General features: G+C 39.8%; 3 protein-coding genes across 3 annotated transcripts; all 3 read left to right on the top strand.

The window, feature by feature from the left end:
• Window positions 1–260: 260 nt before the first annotated feature.
• Window positions 261–5294, top strand: LOC143419050 (kelch-like protein 10). The gene is made up of 5 exons (XM_076885167.1): window positions 261–516; window positions 1595–2078; window positions 2647–3261; window positions 3984–4133; window positions 4859–5294. The coding sequence occupies exons 1-5, from the start codon at window positions 368–370 to the stop codon at window positions 5210–5212; spliced, it is 1752 nt and encodes a 583-aa protein (XP_076741282.1). The 5' UTR covers window positions 261–367; the 3' UTR covers window positions 5213–5294.
• Window positions 5295–7716: 2422 nt separating this feature from the next.
• Window positions 7717–12776, top strand: LOC143419049 (kelch-like protein 10). The gene is made up of 5 exons (XM_076885166.1): window positions 7717–7968; window positions 8975–9458; window positions 10027–10641; window positions 11365–11514; window positions 12240–12776. The coding sequence occupies exons 1-5, from the start codon at window positions 7820–7822 to the stop codon at window positions 12591–12593; spliced, it is 1752 nt and encodes a 583-aa protein (XP_076741281.1). The 5' UTR covers window positions 7717–7819; the 3' UTR covers window positions 12594–12776.
• Window positions 12777–15931: 3155 nt separating this feature from the next.
• Window positions 15932–20626, top strand: LOC106675172 (kelch-like protein 10). The gene is made up of 5 exons (XM_024802924.2): window positions 15932–16172; window positions 17180–17663; window positions 18003–18617; window positions 19339–19488; window positions 20191–20626. Exons 1-5 carry the CDS (start codon window positions 16024–16026, stop codon window positions 20542–20544), a joined length of 1752 nt encoding a protein of 583 aa, XP_024658692.2. The 5' UTR covers window positions 15932–16023; the 3' UTR covers window positions 20545–20626.
• The last annotated feature ends 3474 nt before the right edge of the window (window positions 20627–24100 follow it).

The raw sequence follows: 24100 nt of genomic DNA, 5'->3' as shown, positions 1-24100 counted from the left end.
AAAAGTGTGGCAATGAGCTTGCATGCATAAAAGCTAAATGTGATATTGTAGTCCATAAGTTGACCTCTGTGAAGCAAACATACAAAATGCTGTGTGCTATCTGTGAGGCTCATTTGCAATACATTAAAACCAAATCAAAACAAAGCTGTTAAGCAATGAAAGGTTCATTTTTAAAAAAACGTAGATTTAGATTTGAAAACAATTCTATGGGGTGACTGTTGCCAAGTCATTTTGATGTCATAAGCTTCCATTCCATAATGTCACAGTTAGGTTTGATTTGGTGCTCAGAACACTTTAAGACAAACTGTATTGGATTGTAAGACAAACTTCAGACAAAAAAATAAGAAAAGCAGTCACAAAACTCAAGATGAGGGAAGAACAGCCTCCATACAAGTCGAGCTCGGTGTATAATGAACTCCGTTTTGAGGGAAAATTTTGTGATGCAATCATCAAAGTGGAGGATGTTGAATTTCCGGTCCACAAGATAATCCTGTGTAACTGCACCCCGTACTTCAGGTGAGTTGCTTACCTGATAATGGGGAGGAATGATTACCGATTTATACCCCAGGAAAATGTATTTCATGGTCTTAGTCTGTGAAACAGTGCCAACAAAAAGGAATCATGGAGCTTTTGTGATAAAAAGACGGTCATAGTCAACTGACAGATATACCCAAAACATAACGCAAACATTTGCACTTGGTGATTGCATGAACTAAATTCAGACTGTGTTGAGCTGAAGTTTCATTTATGTGTTTTATTAAGTTACATTAAAATCTTATCAAGTGTTATCCACACAGTAAAACACACCAGATTTACTAATACTAAAAAGGTTGAATGCTATTATGCAGTTATATGCTGTGCAAAAGTTTTGAGTTGCCTCTCATGTTGTTATGTTTTGCTTTGAATTAGATGATTTTTTAAAGGTACACTTGAACAACAGTTCTCAGAGGCTTTCAAAGGTTTTGATTGGACATTTTTCACCCTTTTCGGTCCAGTCCTTGTACCTGACCATTTTCAGAGGAATGCTTTTGTTTTGTTTTGTTTTTGTTCATTTGTTTATTTGTTTGTTAAGCCATTTAAGCTAGGAATGGTTATGGAAGGGAAACAGGGACTGTAATTGAGCAAAATGCACTGGAACTTCCATAAGGAAAGGAAACTGGCTGAGATATGCCAAATTACACGGTAACTAGACTGAAGATCAGTGGAAACAGGCCTTATGGAGTTGACTTAAACATTTGTCATAGAGGTACAACACTGAGTGTCTAGAATCAGCTGTAAAACAAGGTGGAGGCTCTGTCACTGCATTTTGTTTGGCAATAGCTTCATATACATACTGCCAGTGTAATAAATCCAACACTCAAGCTCACTAAACATGTACAAACTCTGTTTTGGAGTTATATCCTCTACAGCAATATGGACTAGACATGAAAAGACTATCACAATAATCACATAGTAACACATGCAATCAGGCGATCATTTCCATTCCAGTCAATTGATTTTATATATTTATCCTACTTGTGCTTGACATGGTTTATTATCTTGTTGCTTCCACACCTTTTAAAATTCTCTGCTCTGTGTCCATCTCTACCCTCAGAGCTCTCTTCACCTCTTGGAGCGACCCAGACAAACAGGTCTTCAACATACCTGGCTTGTCTCCTGAGATGATGGCACTCATCATTGACTTTGCATACACTGGCAGTGTTTCTGTAACGGAGGAAAACGCAGTGGAACTTCTCATGGCAGCTGATCAACTCAATGTAATGGACATTGTAAAAATCTGCAGTGACTTCGTGGGGGAGCAACTCTGCGCAGAGAACTGTGTTGGCATTTGGCAGTTCACAAAAGTACACTTATCACCCGAACTACGTGCCAAGGCCTTCCACTACATCGTCAGTAACTTTGAGCAGGTGGTTCTTCAGGAGGAGTTCCTGCAGCTAACTGTGGAGGAACTTGGTGATATTCTTGAAAGAGATGACCTCAATGTACAGTGTGAGAGCACTGCGTACGAAGCACTTATAAAGTGGATTAGCCATGTGCCTGCAGAACGGGAACAACACCTCATCGCTCTGTTGTCTAAGGTGTATAAACTTCCATTACTACATTTAGTTTCGACTTAAATCTTCAGCATTTAAGTCATAGATTGAGTCAATCCATCTGGGTATAAGGATGCTTTAATCGCTCGAGATGTTGGTCTTTTCAGCTGTAGCCAAACCACATTTAAGCAATTCTCTTCAAGATCATTAAAACTGTATCAGAAAGCTTCACACATATTATAGAATAAATTGTATTTATTTAGTGTAGTTGCTAGGCCTATGACTAAAAACTGTCCGTAACAAGTACAACCATTCTCCCCTGTTTGTGTTCCTCAGCTTTATTTTAGTTTATGTCATTTGTTTTTTATATAAAGTTAAACTTAACACATTAGATTTAAGATTTATCTTCATCAGAACTGTACAAAGGACTTTTGTCTATGTTGACAAAAAGGCTAATGGTGTCTCACTTTGGTCTCCCTCTTGCTAGCAATAAGAAAATGAAATAACACTACGAGCATTATCCTAAAGAAGCTGGAGTTGACTAAAACTGATATAGTTCAAATTCAATGTTTCCATTGTCTAAGTCCTATTGTCTTCTGTCATGTCTCTGTAGGTCCGACTGGGACTGGTGACTTTAGACTACCTAAGGGACAATGTGCGGCTCAATCAGTTGGTGCGGACCAGTTCTGACCGTCTGTCCATGATAAAGGCTGCCATTATATTACCACAAAATATGACCAACAGACCCTATGTGTTTTGCCTCTGTCCCCATCTTGCTCGTCCCCGTCTGCCTCATTCCGTCCTGCTGGCCATTGGGGGATGGAGTGACCGTAATCCAACTAACGCCATCGAGGCCTATGATTACCGGGCTGAATGCTGGGTAAACGTAACAAACAACCTGGAGCATCCTCGTGCCTATCATGGAGCCGCCTTCCTCAACGGGTACGTCTACTCCATTGGTGGCTTCGACAGGGTGGAGCATTTCAACAGCGTCTGTAGGTTTGACCTGACCACTCGCACCTGGAATGAGGTGGCACCCATGTACTGCCGCCGCTGCTATGTGAGCGTGACTGTGTTGAACGGGTTCATCTATGCCATGGGAGGCTACGACGGGCATGTACGACTCAGCAGTGCAGAGCGCTATCAACCTGAAACCAACCAGTGGAGTCTTATTGCATCCATGCATGAACAGAGGAGCGATGCCAGCTGCACAACACTTCACAGCCGGGTGGGTAAAGTAAAAGAGCAGGAGAGAAATAGAGTAGGGTCTCAGGCACACAGGCCTAGAGACCTGTCAGCAACCTTTTGGTAACAACCAGTTGCTAGTGAAAAATATGTATTCCTCGGCTGGTTAGGGAGTGGCTGTAAGAAAGACACTGACTTCTACAAATAGTTTGTGAGTGTTTGCAGACAAGTCAGAGTATTCCATGCAAACCTCTGGTGTGCTCAACAGTCTGCTAATGACCAAAGCAAACACAAGGAGGTTTGTGGTGCAACACCTTTCTTCAATTTCACACTAGTGACACCATCAACCTCCAGCTACCACTTGCCAACCAGTCAGGGGATACACATTTTTTACAGTGAAGCGAGGTGCAAGGTACCTCACAAACTGGTTTCTAAGCTAGAGTGATGAAGGCCTAAATTGAACAAAACTACACATTTAAAACTACCTGTATGCCCGTAATAGTGATGATAAGGAAAACAAAAGTCATTAAAAGAATTAGCTTTTTTTATTTTTGAAAGGCAGGGACTAAATGTCTAAATGTCAGTCTGTATCAGAAGAATTTATAGTGTTCATTGTTATGTTGATCATGTAAAAGAAAAAGATTTTCAAAAAACTTTTAAGTTCACAGAATGTAATAGCATGCAAGTAGGGAAAAACATCAACTCTTAAAAAGTTGAAATATATACTAATGTCAGGTTTTTTTTGTTTTTTTTCTTTGTCTTCAGATTTACATTTGTGGTGGATTCAATGGGAACGAGTGTCTGCAGACAGCTGAATGTTACAACCCAGAGACCGACCAGTGGACGATGATCAGTCCCATGAACAGCCGCCGCAGTGGGATAGGTGTCATTGCATATGCGGATCATGTCTTTGCAGTAAGACCAGAAAGTAGTGCTGACACTCACGTAACATACAAGTCACATCTGTAATGTGCCTTGATCAGCAAGGCTGACAGATTTGGCAGTTTTGCTAACTTTGTTTTGTATTCATCAATAATCAGATTCCTATCCTGACCACAGGTTCAGAGAAGGCATTCTCACTCATTAATTTAACTGATTAGTGATGTTTCTGCTGCATGTATTTTTTCATTTCATGATTTGAATTTGCTCCATTCCCAAAATGATTTCACTGATGATTTCACATTTCCTCATCATTCCACTAGGGGAAATATGTTAGAGACAATTTCAAAATCATCCTCCAACACCTTTTGAAAAATAAGCCAAGTGATTAGCACTCATTCTCTTGGGACAGTATGTATTTTAGCTGTAAATTTGTCTTGCTAGTTGCCTTAAACCCACTGATTTAGTTGATTTGCTGCTATACCCTTTGGTAAAAAGCAAAGATTGTGTAGTCTCACCTTCGGAGATATACTTCTTTATTTAGCTAGCTACTCTTGAAGATTTATTTTCTATTTACACTGTCTCTATTCAAAAATGAAAAAATTATTATCAGCAGAATGCAGTGACCTTATCCTGGTGCTGACCTGCTGAAGAAAGGACTGAAACTCGAAGCTCCTTTTTGAAATAAAGGCAAAAGAGCTGTGAAGACAACTGAAAACATAAATACTTCACAATCATTTCACCCATGCATTTACTTTTAGGTTGGTGGCTTTGATGGAAACAGACGTCTGCGCACCGCTGAGGCTTACAACCCGCAAACCAATACGTGGAACCTCGTGTCCTCTATGTTGACCCGCCGCAGCAACTTTGGCATTGCGGTAATCAATGATCGCCTCTTTGCTGTCGGGGGCTTCAACGGCTTCACCACCACTTTCAACGTTGAGTACTACGACGCTTCAACCAACCGGTGGTTTAAAGCATGTGACATGGGGATTTTCCGCAGTGCCCTGAGCTGCTGTGTGGTGTCCGGACATCCCAACCTGTCTGATTACACCATTCCTCGTGACAGCCTGACATGTTTAAATGTGCCAGAAGAAGCAGCGGAGTCCACGTAACACCTTTAAAATGCAATACTGCCATGTGTCAACATCTGGGACTCCAACATGAAGGACTGAAATAAATCTTTAGAACATCAAACCGCTGGTGAACTGGACATTTTTTGTAGATATTTCAAAAACTTTAAGTGTGTGCGTGAGGAGACCGTGCACTGCAGATACTGGGTTTCATCAAGAGAACGCCATTGCAACAATAACAAATTTAAAAGAATTTTTCATTCCCTGCAAGGTATGGCTGCTGAGTAGAACGGACATGCACAAAGGGTGACCAGATCACAATAAGTCACATGTGGGACTTTTCCAAGTCCTCCTAGGTAAACACAACAAGAATAAAGGGAAGCTTTTACTCTCCCTTCTTAAGTCAGCTGGGGTTCTGTCTAGTAACAGACTTTACACTTGAGTAGGAATGTATCCACGGGTCATTTTTGAGCAATTTCTGACAATTTTTGAATCTTTAACAAATATGACACACATATACTGTGTTGCTTAACACCATCTTTTCTCTTGTGTGAAACAGAAAAATAACTCTATTTCTCAGTGTGTATTTAATGTGCTTTGTGGTATTTTCCACTATATTACATAGAATTATATATTTGTTTATGATAAAAAAAGCATGACCTTCATATTTACTAAGGAAAATCCGGTCTTTATGTGTTCAGGGAGGTTGCTGTGATTTGCTCTCAGATCCGCTATCCACTGAGCATTGCTGTTATGGGTTGCGTCTTTCTCCCACATGCTCTTCCAGTATTGCTCCGTCTCCAGCCTTGGTGGTGCTGTTCTCATATTGTTCCCCTGACACTGAGAGTACACCTTGGATTGTTCTGTGGAGAACAGCTGGTTTATTCTCCTGCCTTCGATCTCTCTGGTGTACCTCTTCAAGCGACTGGCCAAGGCTTTGAGTTGTTGCTTGGCAGTTTCCAAGACCTCAGGTATGGACGGCTTGCTGTACTTCTTAGGCATCTTCTTTGTCACTGTGATGGCATCAGCCACACATGGGTAAATCAGTCCATTTTTTCACTTTATTAGTTTGCTTTGCAGTTTTCTTCATTAATATAATTCATTAATCATTTGGGTAAACCTAACACTGGTATTATGAGGCGCGCACATAGTAACATTGTGTGGTTTTTCTAAAATATTTTGTTATATTAATTATGTTTCTCTTTCTTTGAGTTACCTGGGTTTGGGTGGTGGCTGTTTTCTGTCTGGGCAAATATCGTGGCTGACAACTCTGGGAACAAAATGCCTGCTCAGCAGGACCAACCATGGGCTTACCAGGAGCAGGGGTGTTTTAGGTTTAGTTAGGTTATTCTGTACTTAGTTAATATTAGTGTGTGTTTTTGTTTCCCCCCTATTGTGTGTAAATGGTTTGGCCAAATCATTATAAAAGCTACCCTCATGTGTCTTTGTAATTCGGTCAGTTTGTGAGTTAAGTTGTGTCTCACTTTGTTGGTTTAAGTTTCTGGAAATTACTTTTCCAGCACCTTATTGCAGTAAACCAACGTGTAGACAGTGATTTGCAAAGCTGTTCATAGGAACAACCTCCCTCCATGGTGGTCTAATCTTTATTCTGATGCTGAATTGACTGATTTATGAATTTACTGTAAACATTTCTTACATTTTTCTTATTGCAAGCAGAAGGCTGTCCTGGGATTGTTCCTGCTGCTCCACTTTATTTTACAAAGACTCTAAATCAAACTCTTTCCATTATAATTTTCTAATTTTGGGATGATGTTTTCATACACACCTCTACATCTACATCAAACCAGGCTTGTCACATCCAACCTGCTTTTAGTCTTATATATATATTTTGTCTTATATCTTTGAGCAATTGTTCAACAGCAGATCTGCTACGCGTGTGCAGTCTGTGCTCAGGCAGGTGACTGCTTGCACCTGTCTGAGGTAACACTGTCAAGCACCGTCATTATAGCAGTCTTGTACGATATATACAGTACATATATTATAGTGTTGGTCTATAAAATTTTTCTAGAACACAAACCTGTTTTTTGTTTGTTTATTTGTTTGTTTTTTACTACTCTAGTACATCAGTAAAGTGCAGGAGCACATTTTTCCTCATGGATAAAAGTCTAATACAATCCGAGAAAACAGCTTAGCCATGAATCATGCTATGTATCACATCTGTGTTTGGCACTGCCATGTATTTTTAGACTCATATTTTTAATAACAAATACTTTAGGTTGTGTAGTAGGGAAAATACCGGGGCAATAATGAAATGTACACAAAAAAGTGTGGCAATGAGCTTGCATGCATAAAAACTAAATGTGAAATTGTAGTCCATAAGTTGACCTCTGTGAAGCAAACATACAAAATGCTGTGTGCTATCTGTGAGGCTCATTTGCAATACATTAAAACCAAATCAAAACAAAGCTGTTAAGCAATGAAAGGTTCATTTTTAAAAAAACGTAGATTTAGATTTGAAAACAATTCTATGGGGTGACTGTTGCCAAGTCATTTTGATGTCATAAGCTTCCATTCCATAATGTCACAGTTAGGTTTGATTTGGTGCTCAGAACACTTTAAGACAAACTGTATTGGATTGTAAGACAAACTTCAGACAAAAAAATAAGAAAAGCAGTCACAAAACTCAAGATGAGGGAAGAACAGCCTCCATACAAGTCGAGCTCAGTGTATAATGAACTCCGTTTTGAGGGAAAATTTTGTGATGCAATCATCAAAGTGGAGGATGTTGAATTTCCGGTCCACAAGATAATCCTGTGTAACTGCACCCCGTACTTCAGGTGAGTTGCTTACCTGATAATGGGGAGGAATGATTACCGATTTATGTAATTCATGGTCTTAGTCTGTGAAACAGTGCCAACAAAAAGGAATCATGGAGCTTTTGTGATAAAAAGACAGTCACAGTCAACTGACAGATATACCCAAAACATAACGCAAACATTTGCACTTGGTGATTGCATGAACTAAATTCAGACTGTGTTGAGCTGAAGTTTCATTTATGTGTTTTATTAAGTTACATTAATATCTTATCAAGTGTTATCCACACAGTAAAACACACCAGATTTACTAATACTAAAAAGGTTGAATGCTATTATGCAGTTATATGCTGTGCAAAAGTTTTGAGTTGCCTCTCGTGTCGTTATGTTTTGCTTTGAAGTAGATGATTTTTTAAAGGTACACTTGAACAATAGTTGTCAGAGGCTTTCAAAGGTTTTGATTGGACATTTTTCACCCTTTTCGGTCCAGTCATTGTACCTGACCATTTTCAGAGGAATGCTTTTGTTTTGTTTTTGTTTGTTTGTTTATTTGTTTGTTAAGCCATTTAATGTTGACCTATGAAAAAGGAAACAGGCTGAGATATGCCAAATTACATGATAACTAGACTGAAGATCAGTGGAAACAGGCCTTATGGAGTTGACTTAAACATTTGTCATAGAGGTACAACACTGAGTGTCTCGAATCAGCTGTAAAACATGGTGGAGGCTCTGTCACTGCATTTTGTTTGGCAATAGCTTCATATACATACTGCCAGTGTAATAAATCCAACACTCAAGCTCACTAAACATGTACAAACTCTGTTTTGGAGTTATATCCTCTACAGCAATATGGACTAGACATGAAAAGACTATCACAATAATCACATAGTAACACATGCAATCAGGCGATCATTTCCATTCCAGTCAATTGATTTTATATATTTATCCTACTTGTGCTTGACATGGTTTATTATCTTGTTGCTTCCACACCTTTTAAAATTCTCTGCTCTGTGTCCATCTCTACCCTCAGAGCTCTCTTCACCTCTTGGAGCGACCCAGACAAACAGGTCTTCAACATACCTGGCTTGTCTCCTGAGATGATGGCACTCATCATTGACTTTGCATACACTGGCAGTGTTTCTGTAACGGAGGAAAACGCAGTGGAACTTCTCATGGCAGCTGATCAACTCAATGTAATGGACATTGTAAAAATCTGCAGTGACTTCGTGGGGGAGCAACTCTGCGCAGAGAACTGTGTTGGCATTTGGCAGTTCACAAAAGTACACTTATCACCCGAACTACGTGCCAAGGCCTTCCACTACATCGTCAGTAACTTTGAGCAGGTGGTTCTTCAGGAGGAGTTCCTGCAGCTAACTGTGGAGGAACTTGGTGATATTCTTGAAAGAGATGACCTCAATGTACAGTGTGAGAGCACTGCGTACGAAGCACTTATAAAGTGGATTAGCCATGTGCCTGCAGAACGGGAACAACACCTCATCGCTCTGTTGTCTAAGGTGTATAAACTTCCATTACTACATTTAGTTTCGACTTAAATCTTCAGCATTTAAGTCATAGATTGAGTCAATCCATCTGGGTATAAGGATGCTTTAATCGCTCGAGATGTTGGTCTTTTCAGCTGTAGCCAAACCACATTTAAGCAATTCTCTTCAAGATCATTAAAACTGTATCAGAAAGCTTCACACATATTATAGAATAAATTGTATTTATTTAGTGTAGTTGCTAGGCCTATGACTAAAAACTGTCCGTAACAAGTACAACCATTCTCCCCTGTTTGTGTTCCTCAGCTTTATTTTAGTTTATGTCATTTGTTTTTTATATAAAGTTAAACTTAACACATTAGATTTAAGATTTATCTTCATCAGAACTGTACAAAGGACTTTTGTCTATGTTGACAAAAAGGCTAATGGTGTCTCACTTTGGTCTCCCTCTTGCTAGCAATAAGAAAATGAAATAACACTACGAGCATTATCCTAAAGAAGCTGGAGTTGACTAAAACTGATATAGTTCAAATTCAATGTTTCCATTGTCTAAGTCCTATTGTCTTCTGTCATGTCTCTGTAGGTCCGACTGGGACTGGTGACTTTAGACTACCTAAGGGACAATGTGCGGCTCAATCAGTTGGTGCGGACCAGTTCTGACCGTCTGTCCATGATAAAGGCTGCCATTATATTACCACAAAATATGACCAACAGACCCTATGTGTTTTGCCTCTGTCCCCATCTTGCTCGTCCCCGCCTGCCTCATTCCGTCCTGCTGGCCATTGGGGGATGGAGTGACCGTAATCCAACTAACGCCATCGAGGCCTATGATTACCGGGCTGAATGCTGGGTAAACGTAACAAACAACCTGGAGCATCCTCGTGCCTATCATGGAGCCGCCTTCCTCAACGGGTACGTCTACTCCATTGGTGGCTTCGACAGGGTGGAGCATTTCAACAGCGTCTGTAGGTTTGACCTGACCACTCGCACCTGGAATGAGGTGGCACCCATGTACTGCCGCCGCTGCTATGTGAGCGTGACTGTGTTGAACGGGTTCATCTATGCCATGGGAGGCTACGACGGGCATGTACGACTCAGCAGTGCAGAGCGCTATCAACCTGAAACCAACCAGTGGAGTCTTATTGCATCCATGCATGAACAGAGGAGCGATGCCAGCTGCACAACACTTCATAGCCGGGTGGGTAAAGTAAAAGAGCAGGAGAGAAATAGAGTAGGGTCTCAGGCACACAGGCCTAGAGACCTGTCAGCAACCTTTTGGTAACAACCAGTTGCTAGTGAAAAATATGTATTCCTCGGCTGGTTAGGGAGTGGTTGTATGAAAGACACTGACTTCTACAAATAGTTTGTGAGTGTTTGCAGACAAGTCAGAGTATTCCATGCAAACCTCTGGTGTGCTCAACAGTCTGCTAATGACCAAAGCAAACACAAGGAGGTTTGTGGTGCAACACCTTTCTTCAATTTCACACTAGTGACACCCATCAACCTCCAGCTACCACTTGCCAACCAGTCAGGGGATACACATTTTTTACAGTGAAGCGAGGTGCAAGATACCTCACAAACTGGTTTCTAAGCTAGAGTGATGAAGGCCTAAATTGAACAAAACTACACATTTAAAACTACCTGTATGCCCGTAATAGTGATGATAAGGAAAACAAAAGTCATTAAAAGAATTAGCTTTTTTTATTTTTGAAAGGCAGGGACTAAATGTCTAAATGTCAGTCTGTATCAGAAGAATTTATAGTGTTCATTGTTATGTTGATCATGTAAAAGAAAAAGATTTTCAAAAAACTTTTAAGTTCACAGAATGTAATAGCATGCAAGTAGGGAAAAACATCAACTCTTAAAAAGTTGAAATATATACTAATGTCAGGTTTTTTTTGTTTTTTTTCTTTGTCTTCAGATTTACATTTGTGGTGGATTCAATGGGAACGAGTGTCTGCAGACAGCTGAATGTTACAACCCAGAGACCGACCAGTGGACGATGATCAGTCCCATGAACAGCCGCCGCAGTGGGATAGGTGTCATTGCATATGCGGATCATGTCTTTGCAGTAAGACCAGAAAGTAGTGCTGACACTCACGTAACATACAAGTCACATCTGTAATGTGCCTTGATCAGCAAGGCTGACAGATTTGGCAGTTTTGCTAACTTTGTTTTGTATTCATCAATAATCAGATTCCTATCCTGACCACAGGTTCAGAGAAGGCATTCTCACTCATTAATTTAACTGATTAGTGATGTTTCTGCTGCATGTATTTTTTCATTTCATGATTTGAATTTGCTCCATTCCCAAAATGATTTCACTGATGATTTCACATTTCCTCATCATTCCACTAGGGGAAATATGTTAGAGACAATTTCAAAATTATCCTCCAACACCTTTTGAAAAATAAGCCAAGTGATTAGCACTCATTCTCTTGGGACAGTATGTATTTTAGCTGTAAATTTGTCTTGCTAGTTGCCTTAAACCCACTGATTTAGTTGATTTGCTGCTATACCCTTTGGTAAAAAGCAAAGATTGTGTAGTCTCACCTTTGGAGACATACTTCTTTATTTAGCTAGCTACTCTTGAAGATTTATTTTCTATTTACACTGTCTCTATTCAAAAATGAAAAAATTATTATCAGCAGAATGCAGTGACCTTATCCTGGTGCTGACCTGCTGAAGAAAGGACTGAAACTCGAAGCTCCTTTTTGAAATAAAGGCAAAAGAGCTGTGAAGACAACTGAAAACATAAATACTTCACAATCATTTCACCCATGCATTTACTTTTAGGTTGGTGGCTTTGATGGAAACAGACGTCTGCGCACCGCTGAGGCTTACAACCCGCAAACCAATACGTGGAACCTCGTGTCCTCTATGTTGACCCGCCGCAGCAACTTTGGCATTGCGGTAATCAATGATCGCCTCTTTGCTGTCGGGGGCTTCAACGGCTTCACCACCACTTTCAACGTTGAGTACTACGACGCTTCAACCAACCGGTGGTTTAAAGCATGTGACATGGGGATTTTCCGCAGTGCCCTGAGCTGCTGTGTGGTGTCCGGACATCCCAACCTGTCTGATTACACCATTCCTCGTGACAGCCTGACATGTTTAAATGTGCCAGAAGAAGCAGCGGAGTCCACATAACACCTTTAAAATGCAATACTGCCATGTGTCAACATCTGGGACTCCAACATGAAGGACTGAAATAAATCTTTAGAACATCAAACCGCTGGTGAACTGGACATTTTTTGTAGATATTTCAAAAACTTTAAGTGTGTGCGTGAGGAGACCGTGCACTGCAGATACTGGGTTTCATCAAGAGAACGCCATTGCAACAATAACAAATTTAAAAGAATTTTTCATTCCCTGCAAGGTATGGCTGCTGAGTAGAACGGACATGCACAAAGGGTGACCAGATCACAATAAGTCACATGTGGGACTTTTCCAAGTCCTCCTAGGTAAACACAACAAGAATAAAGGGAAGCTTTTACTCTCCCTTCTTAATTCAGCTGGGTTCTGTCTAGTAACAGACTTTACACTTGAGTAGGAATGTATCCACGGGTCTTTTTTGAGCAATTTCTGACAATTTTTGAATCTTTAACAAATATTACACACATATACTGTGTTGCTTAACACCATCTTTTCTCTTGTGTGAAACAGAAAAATAACTCTATTTCTCAGTGTGTATTTAATGTGCTTTGTGGTATTTTCCACTATATTACATAGAATTATATATTTGTTTATGATAAAAAAGCATGACCTTCATATTTACTAAGGAAAATCCGGTCTTTATGTGTTCAGGGAGGTTGCTGTGATCTGCTCTCAGATCCGCTATCCACTGAGCATTGCTGTTATGGGTTGCGTCTTTCTCCCACATGCTCTTCCAGTATTGCTCCGTCTCCAGCCTTGGTGGTGCTGTTCTCATATTGTTCCCCTGACACTGAGAGTACACCTTGGATTGTTCTGTGGAGAACAGCTGGTTTATTCTCCTGCCTTCGATCTCTCTGGTGTACCTCTTCAAGCGACTGGCCAAGGCTTTGAGTTGTTGCTTGGCAGTTTCCAAGACCTCAGGTATGGACGGCTTGCTGTACTTCTTAGGCATCTTCTTTGTCACTGTGATGGCATCAGCCACACATGGGTAAATCAGTCCATTTTTTCACTTTATTAGTTTGCTTTGCAGTTTTCTTCATTAATATAATTCATTAATCATTTGGGTAAACCTAACACTGGTATTATGAGGCGCGCACATAGTAACATTGTGTGGTTTTTCTAAAATATTTTGTTATATTAATTATGTTTCTCTTTCTTTGAGTTACCTGGGTTTGGGTGGTGGCTGTTTTCTGTCTGGGCAAATATCGTGGCTGACAACTCTGGGAACAAAATGCCTGCTCAGCAGGACCAACCATGGGCTTACCAGGAGCAGGGGTGTTTTAGGTTTAGTTAGGTTATTCTGTGCTTAGTTAATATTAGTGTGTGTTTTTGTTTCCCCCCTATTGTGTGTAAATGGTTTGGCCAAATCATTATAAAAGCTACCCTCATGTGTCTTTGTAATTCGGTCAGTTTGTGAGTTAAGTTGTGTCTCACTTTGTTGGTTTAAGTTTCTGGAAATTACTTTTCGCAGAGTTATATTTAGTTGACCTCTTTTATGGGCCTGCTAATTATGATTTTGAATTTTGTCATTTTTGAACTTTTTGAGGGTTAAAATAAAGAAAACCCTTTTTGAAGATATTTTTTGCCTGTGTCCTCTATGCTTTGGCTGCTTGGTCCCTCACAGTCATACCATTCTGCAGCTCAGATAGTTGGCTAACCTCTCTCCGTGCTACCTTGAGGGTACTGCTACTTGCGGCTATTCAACTTGTAGCCAAGCATCTCACTGATCACTGCTGCCGTGTTGTAGATCAGCTTGTTAGTCTCGGAAATGGTGGCGGTATCGTCTATAGTGCTGCATTCACATGTTCTAGTAGATCCTCTGAGGGTACTTCATGTACATGTTCATTAGTCGTTAATAAATAGTGACACGTTTTACACTTTACAATAAGGCTCCCATTGATAGTTGCAGATATTTATAATACACTGATAAAATACAATATTATATGTTTAAAATATATCTTTACAAATGCCTATTGTGCTTACAAGGTAGTAACTTAGTCTGAAATGTTTAATATAGCAACTCTAGATGAAATATATAAGTGAATAGATCTCTATTTGGCAATAAACTGGTCAGGTTTTTCTCTTTCTTCTCTTTCTTTAATGCGTAACATTTATTAATGGTTTATAAATTGTTTGAAGCTTAATTAATAACCGAGATATAAACGATTTATTAGCCATTTATAAGGGGAGTCTTATACCCCCCTATCCCACATTTGGGACAGGGGGAAAAAGCATAAAATGCTGTGCAGTCCCCCTACCTGCACAACATGAAGGTTGAAGCAACACCAACACAGCACCTTATTGCAGTAAACCAACGTGTAGACAGTGATTTGCAAAGCTGTTCATAGGAACAACCTCCCTCCATGGTGGTCTAATCTTTATTCTGATGCTGAATTGACTGATTTATGAATTTACTGTAAACATTTCTTACATTTTTCTTATTGCAAGCAGAAGGCTGTCCTGGGATTGTTCCTGCTGCTCCACTTTATTTTACAAAGACTCTAAATCAAACTCTTTCCATTATAATTTTCTAATTTTGGGATGATGTTTTCATACACACCTCTACATCTACATCAAACCAGGCTTGTCACATCCAACCTGCTTTTAGTCTTATATATATATTTTGTCTTATATCTTTGAGCAATTGTTCAACAGCAGATCTGCTACGCGTGTGCAGTCTGTGCTCAGGCAGGTGACTGCTTGCACCTGTCTGAGGTAACACTGTCAAGCACCGTCATTATAGCAGTCTTGTACGATATATACAGTACATATATTATAGTGTTGGTCTATAAAATTTTTCTAGAACACAAACCTGTTTTTTGTTTGTTTATTTGTTTGTTTTTTACTACTCTAGTACATCAGTAAAGTGCAGGAGCACATTTTTCCTGCTGGATAAAAGTCTAATACAATCCGAGAAAACAGCTTAGCCATGAATCATGCTATGTATCATATCTGTGTTTGGCACTGCCATGTGTTTTTAGACTCATATTTTTAATAACAAATACTTTAGGTTGTGTAGTAGGGAAAATACCGGGGCAATAATGAAATGTATACGAAAAAAGTGTGGCAATGAGCTTGCATGCATAAAAACTAAATGTGATATTGTAGTCCATAAGTTGACCTCTGTGAAGCAAACATACAAAATGCTGTGTGCTATCTGTGAGGCTCATTTGCAATACATTAAAACCAAATCAAAACAAAGCTGTTAAGCAATGAAAGGTTCATTTTTTAAAAAACGTAGATTTAGATTTGAAAACAATTCTATGGGGTGACTGTTGCCAAGTCATTTTGATGTCATAAGCTTCCATTCCATAATGTCACAGTTAGGTTTGATTTGGTGCTCAGAACACTTTAAGACAAACTGTATTGGATTGTAAGACAAACTTCAGACAAAAAAATAAGAAAAGCAGTCACAAAACTCAAGATGAGGGAAGAACAGCCTCCATACAAGTCGAGCTCAGTGTATAATGAACTCCGTTTTGAGGGAAAATTTTGTGATGCAATCATCAAAGTGGAGGATGTTGAATTTCCGGTCCACAAGATAATCCTGTGTAACTGCACCCCGTACTTCAGGTGAGTTGCTTACCTGATAATGGGGAGGAATGATTACCGATTTATGTAATTCATGGTCTTAGTCTGTGAAACAGTGCCAACAAAAAGGAATCATGGAGCTTTTGTGATAAAAAGACGGTCACAGTCAACTGACAGATATACCCAAAACATAACGCAAACATTTGCACTTGGTGATTGCATGAACTAAATTCAGACTGTGTTGAGCTGAAGTTTCATTTATGTGTTTTATTAAGTTACATTAATATCTTATCAAGTGTTATCCACACAGTAAAACACACCAGATTTACTAATACTAAAAAGGTTGAATGCTATTATGCAGTTATATGCTGTGCAAAAGTTTTGAGTTGCCTCTCGTGTCGTTATGTTTTTGCTTTGAAGTAGATGATTTTTTAAAGGTACACTTGAACAATAGTTGTCAGAGGCTTTCAAAGGTTTTGATTGGACATTTTTCACCCTTTTCGGTCCAGTCATTGTACCTGACCATTTTCAGAGGAATGCTTTTGTTTTGTTTTTGTTTGTTTGTTTATTTGTTTGTTAAGCCATTTAATGTTGACCTATGAAAAAGGAAACAGGCTGAGATATGCCAAATTACACGATAACTAGACTGAAGATCAGTGGAAACAGGCCTTATGGAGTTGACTTAAACATTTGTCATAGAGGTACAACACTGAGTGTCTCGAATCAGCTGTAAAACATGGTGGAGGCTCTGTCACTGCATTTTGTTTGGCAATAGCTTCATATACATACTGCCAGTGTAATAAATCCAACACTCAAGCTCACTAAACATGTACAAACTCTGTTTTGGAGTTATATCCTCTACAGCAATATGGACTAGACATGAAAAGACTATCACAATAATCACATAGTAACACATGCAATCAGGCGATCATTTCCATTCCAGTCAATTGATTTTATATATTTATCCTACTTGTGCTTGACATGGTTTATTATCTTGTTGCTTCCACACCTTTTAAAATTCTCTGCTCTGTGTCCATCTCTACCCTCAGAGCTCTCTTCACCTCTTGGAGCGACCCAGACAAACAGGTCTTCAACATACCTGGCTTGTCTCCTGAGATGATGGCACTCATCATTGACTTTGCATACACTGGCAGTGTTTCTGTAACGGAGGAAAACGCAGTGGAACTTCTCATGACAGCTGATCAACTCAATGTAATGGACATTGTAAAAATCTGCAGTGACTTCGTGGGGGAGCAACTCTGCGCAGAGAACTGTGTTGGCATTTGGCAGTTCACAAAAGTACACTTATCACCCGAACTACGTGCCAAGGCCTTCCACTACATCATCAGTAACTTTGAGCAGGTGGTTCTTCAGGAGGAGTTCCTGCAGCTAACTGTGGAGGAACTTGGTGATATTCTTGAAAGAGATGACCTCAATGTACAGTGTGAGAGCACTGCGTACGAAGCACTTATAAAGTGGATTAGCCATGTGCCTGCAGAACGGGAACAACACCTCATCGCTCTGTTGTCTAAGGTGTATAAACTTCCATTACTACATTTAGTTTCGACTTAAATCTTCAGCATTTAAGTCATAGATTGAGTCAATCCATCTGGGTATAAGGATGCTTTAATCGCTCGAGATGTTGGTCTTTTCAGCTGTAGCCAAACCACATTTAAGCAATTCTCTTCTTTTGTCTATGTTGACAAAAAGGCTAATGGTGTCTCACTTTGGTCTCCCTCTTGCTAGCAATAAGAAAATGAAATAACACTACGAGCATTATCCTAAAGAAGCTGGAGTTGACTAAAACTGATATAGTTCAAATTCAATGTTTCCATTGTCTAAGTCCTATTGTCTTCTGTCATCTCTCTGTAGGTCCGACTGGGACTGGTGACTTTAGACTACCTAAGGGACAATGTGCGGCTCAATCAGTTGGTGCGGACCAGTTCTGACCGTCTGTCCATGATAAAGGCTGCCATTATATTACCACAAAATATGACCAACAGACCCTATGTGTTTTGCCTCTGTCCCCATCTTGCTCGTCCCCGCCTGCCTCATTCCGTCCTGCTGGCCATTGGGGGATGGAGTGACCGTAATCCAACTAACGCCATCGAGGCCTATGATTACCGGGCTGAATGCTGGGTAAACGTAACAAACAACCTGGAGCATCCTCGTGCCTATCATGGAGCCGCCTTCCTCAACGGGTACGTCTACTCCATTGGTGGCTTCGACAGGGTGGAGCATTTCAACAGCGTCTGTAGGTTTGACCTGACCACTCGCACCTGGAATGAGGTGGCACCCATGTACTGCCGCCGCTGCTATGTGAGCGTGACTGTGTTGAACGGGTTCATCTATGCCATGGGAGGCTACGACGGGCATGTACGACTCAGCAGTGCAGAGCGCTATCAACCTGAAACCAACCAGTGGAGTCTTATTGCATCCATGCATGAACAGAGGAGCGATGCCAGCTGCACAACACTTCACAGCCGGGTGGGTAAAGTAAAAGAGCAGGAGAGAAATAGAGTAGGGTCTCAGGCACACAGGCCTAGAGACCTGTCAGCAACCTTTTGGTAACAACCAGTTGCTAGTGAAAAATATGTATTCCTCGGCTGGTTAGGGAGTGGTTGTAAGAAAGACACTGACTTCTACAAATAGTTTGTGAGTGTTTGCAGACAAGTCAGAGTATTCCATGCAAACCTCTGGTGTGCTCAACAGTCTGCTAATGACCAAAGCAAACACAAGGAGGTTTGTGGTGCAACACCTTTCTTCAATTTCACACTAGTGACACCATCAACCTCCAGCTACCACTTGCCAACCAGTCAGGGGATACACATTTTTTACAGTGAAGCGAGGTGCAAGATACCTCACAAACTGGTTTCTAAGCTAGAGTGATGAAGGCCTAAATTGAACAAAACTACATATTTAAAACTACCTGTATGCCCGTAATAGTGATGATAAGGAAAACAAAAGTCATTAAAAGAATTAGCTTTTTTTATTTTTGAAAGGCAGGGACTAAATGTCTAAATGTCAGTCTGTATCAGAAGAATTTATAGTGTTCATTGTTATGTTGATCATGTAAAAGAAAAAGATTTTCAAAAAACTTTTAAGTTCACAGAATGTAATAGCATGCAAGTAGGGAAAAACATCAACTCTTAAAAAGTTGAAATATATACTAATGTCAGGTTTTTTTGTTTTTTTTCTTTGTCTTCAGATTTACATTTGTGGTGGATTCAATGGGAACGAGTGTCTGCAGACAGCTGAATGTTACAACCCAGAGACCGACCAGTGGACGATGATCAGTCCCATGAACAGCCGCCGCAGTGGGATAGGTGTCATTGCATATGCGGATCATGTCTTTGCAGTAAGACCAGAAAGTAGTGCTGACACTCACGTAACATACAAGTCACATCTGTAATGTGCCTTGATCAGCAAGGCTGACAGATTTGGCAGTTTTGCTAACTTTGTTTTGTATTCATCAATAATCAGATTCCTATCCTGACCACAGGTTCAGAGAAGGCATTCTCACTCATTAATTTAACTGATTAGTGATGTTTCTGCTGCATGTATTTTTTCATTTCATGATTTGAATTTGCTCCATTCCCAAAATGATTTCACTGATGATTTCACATTTCCTCATCATTCCACTAGGGGAAATATGTTAGAGACAATTTCAAAATTATCCTCCAACACCTTTTGAAAAATAAGCCAAGTGATTAGCACTCATTCTCTTGGGACAGTACGTATTTTAGCTGTAAATTTGTCTTGCTAGTTGCCTTAAACCCACTGATTTAGTTGATTTGCTGCTATACCCTTTGGTAAAAAGCAAAGATTGTGTAGTCTCACCTTTGGAGACATACTTCTTTATTTAGCTAGCTACTCTTGAAGATTTATTTTCTATTTACACTGTCTCTATTCAAAAATGAAAAAATTATTATCAGCAGAATGCAGTGACCTTATCCTGATGCTGACCTGCTGAAGAAAGGACTGAAACTCGAAGCTCCTTTTTGAAATAAAGGCAAAAGAGCTGTGAAGACAATCATTTCACCCATGCATTTACTTTTAGGTTGGTGGCTTCGATGGAAACAGACGTCTGCGCACCGCTGAGGCTTACAACCCGCAAACCAATACGTGGAACCTCGTGTCCTCTATGTTGACCCGCCGCAGCAACTTTGGCATTGAGGTAATCAATAATCGCCTCTTTGCTGTCGGGGGCTTCAACGGCTTCACCACCACTTTCAACGTTGAGTACTACGACGCTTCAACCAACCGGTGGTTTAAAGCATGTGACATGGGGATTTTCCGCAGTGCCCTGAGCTGCTGTGTGGTGTCCGGACATCCCAACCTGTCTGATTACACCATTCCTCGTGACAGCCTGACATGTTTAAATGTGCCAGAAGAAGCAGCGGAGTCCACGTAACACCTTTAAAATGCAATACTGCCATGTGTCAACATCTGGGACTCCAACATGAAGGACTGAAATAAATCTTTAGAACATCAAACCGCTGGTGAACTGGACATTTTTTGTAGATATTTCAAAAACTTTAAGTGTGTGCGTGAGGAGACCGTGCACTGCAGATACTGGGTTTCATCAAGAGAACGCCATTGCAACAATAACAAATGTAAAAGATTTTTTCATTCCCTGTAAGGTATGGCTGCTGAGTAGAACAGACATGCACAAAGGGTGACCAGATCACAATAAGTCACATGTGGGACTTTTCCAAGTCTTCCTAGGTAAACACAACAAGAATAAAGGGAAGCTTTTACTCTCCCTTCTTAATTCAGCTGGGTTCTGTCTAGTAACAGACTTTACACTTGAGTAGGAATGTATCCACGGGTCTTTTTTGAGCAATTTCTGACAATTTCTGAATCTTTAACAAATATTACACACATATGTGTTGCTTCACATATACCATCTTTTCTCTTGTGTGAAACAGAAAAATAACTCTATTTCTCAGTGTGTATTTAATGTGCTTTGTGGTATTTTCCACTACATTGCATAGAATTAAATATTTGTTTATGATAAAAAGCATGACCTTTTTATTTACTAAGGAAAATACGGTCTTTATGTGAGCAAGTAAAATTGAATTGAATTGAATTGAATTACGGTTGCAAAATAGCTCAAAAACTCAAAAGTGACCTGTACATGACTTAAATGTGTTTTTCCTGTAGTGTTTCACCTTAAAGCACAAATGTCAGCCTCATGATGTCACTGGAGTAAATACCAATGGGTCACCAAAGTCAGAGTCATCATCTGTGGAAGAATTTCTGTACAAAAGCCTCCGCCAATCCAGTGTCAAGACAGAGTGCATTAATTTTACAATCTATTTGAAAATAAAATCTGATATTATTGCATTTGCAATGTGGCTAGAGCCTTAGATTTACTATTTAGGAACCATAAATGTGTGTACTACTGCCACTGCTGAAGCAAGCCATCAAGCTGTTGTTGAGTCTGCGTCATACTGAGCCAAAGCGTTGGATCAAGCAACAGACAGAACAGTCGACAGTGCCATCTCTTGAGCAATGCTTTGGCATGGGTAATAAATGGTTTTACTTTGTATTCAGCATTCACACTGAAAATGGAGCTGTACTCAGTGAAACATCAATATACCATGTGAACAACAGTGTATGTGTTTTTTAAACGTAGAATTTGTTTTGAAATTACAAGGCAGAGTAAGGAAACCTGCTGCTAATACTGGCCCATTACCATATTCTTCTGTTAGCTGTCACCTGACTGCAAAAATTATTTCAAGCGCTAAGCTAATGTGCTGATATAAATCAAGAGGTCCACACCGCATCAGAAATTATACTCACTGCAGCCTGGAGGAGTGACGTCTCTCCTCACTCAGACATTGCTGTAAAATCGTGGTTTATGGGGTTGATGTGGTGAGCAGGAACTTAGGAGCCTGTCCCGTGTGACCTATGATTGATTGTCAGCTTCGAGTGCTCACCTGTGCAGCATCCAAAGATGGTGGTGGATAAGCATATTCATGGCTGCCCGTCTTGACCTTTATGAAGTAATTAAGGGCCTGAGCTCACTGAAAAGAGCTGAGTGCTCAAGTGCTCCACAAAGCTGCACTGGACCTCAGTGAGTTGCCTGCCTCACCTCCAGAAATTAGGTTTTTGAAATCCATTTCGTGTTGTCAGGGTATGGTTAAACAGCAGCATAGATACGGCATTCATTTGTTAGTAATGTTGTTAAATAATTTTTGCATTAATTCAAACAATTTTTTTTTTATCACAAATGAATGAAAATGTATTTTCCTGAAGAAGAGCATTTTTAAAAGAGATACACGCTACAGAGAGCTTCTTCTCTTTACTTATGCTCTGACAGCTGTGAACGCTCAAGCGCTGCACAAACCTAAACACTGTATTTAATACTCGCTCCCTGACCTTATCTGTGAGGCTTCCAACAAACCGAACCGCTAAATTGGATGAACTTTTAAACGGGTACTTCAGAGAAACCAAGCAAGTAGATTGGGACAGGCCTTTAAATTGGAGTTGATTTTTTTGAGAGACAATTTAAATGACACTAACAAAACTCTATCAAGTTCCATGTCTATTAAGCCACTTTAAAGAAATGTTACTATTACTATCTCTGCCTTAACCACTCCCTAGAAAGATATTCTAGTCTGTTTATGAGGCTTCTGTAAACTGGGCACATAGACGCATGACAAATATCAAGCACCTGTGCCTCAAGAGCAAACAGGATTTTGAAAGTGTTTTTTTCTCCTACTAAGTAAATAAGTAGGAATGGTGTTCTTTTCTGATAAAAGTCTCCAAATACTTATGCGGGAATCTCCTTGGGACTCTCGCCACAATAAATCCTATTATTTTCTACACGCAGACTCCATCCTCTTATTCCCACCTTCAATTTAGGTGATCTGCTTCTCTAGTTTAACCATAACCCAAACTAATTACTCCTGTGGCCTTAACATGACCTTCAATAATTACTGAAATAACTGGTGACAGAAGCTTTCACTCATCATGTTTTAAGAGTCTTCCATAGGTTTCCTCCGAGAGGCTGTTAATTGCTCGAGAAACAATGGGTGAAGCAAAACTGGTGATTAAAGCAGAACATAATATTGTTTAACAACATCATTTCTTTGAGTTTAGATTGTAGCCAATTTGCCTGAATTAAAACCTTCTGTTCCAACATCATAAAACTGATCCATGGATAGTAATTTTAAATGAAACAACAAAGTAAAACGTTAAGTCAGGATTACTGTAATTAAGCCTAAGAGAAATCTGTCACTCTCTCCTGTTGGATTCCTGTCAGTTGTAAAGCTACATGTAGCCCCACTCTGCAACACGTTTTGATCAGCAGGCTAACAGGCAGGAAAAGATTAGGAGTGCATCATTAATAATAGCTCTATTTGGTTTCCAGTGTATGTCAGTACAGTGAGCAATGCGAAGAAATGGTGTAACCAGATGTAACTGAGCTCAGACAGATTTACTAATTAAACTGCGCAACAGCTGAGTAAAGGGGCTACCTTTACTTTGTAAATCCAGCTGAGAAAGGTCAGTTTATTTTATTGTTATTGCAACAGTAAGCAGGGGCTCCACCAGTTTTACTTTTTACTTTTGTGCAGACTCTGATTGTAAATTTCTTATTATAATTTGCATAATATTTAGATTGCAGTTGAGGTGAAAAAAAAAATGCATTCTGAGTCTTTAGCTAAACTGTTTTTCTTGATGCTGATGAAAAATGTCATGAGGTTTAGGTAAGGGTGAATTCATTAGATATTCACAATGCTGAGACGTTCCAAGTCCCCTTACACTACGTATGCAATGGTGGTGTTGTTGACAACTGCATAATATGAAACTTTGAAAGGCTGCAACCTGAGGGAACTGTGGGATAGCATTATCACCTGTCCTTTGACAAAAGATGGTTCTTCCCGTGTTAAAAGAGATAAGGAAGGAAGCACCGGAAACCCTTCTTTAGCATTTAGAAAGTTTGACAACCTCTTGTCAAG

The sequence above is a fragment of the Maylandia zebra genome, linkage group LG6, assembly GCF_041146795.1.
Source record: "Maylandia zebra isolate NMK-2024a linkage group LG6, Mzebra_GT3a, whole genome shotgun sequence".
In the NCBI taxonomy this organism is placed as follows: Eukaryota; Metazoa; Chordata; class Actinopteri; order Cichliformes; family Cichlidae; genus Maylandia; species Maylandia zebra.
This window is presented reverse-complemented; position numbering and strand designations above follow the sequence as displayed.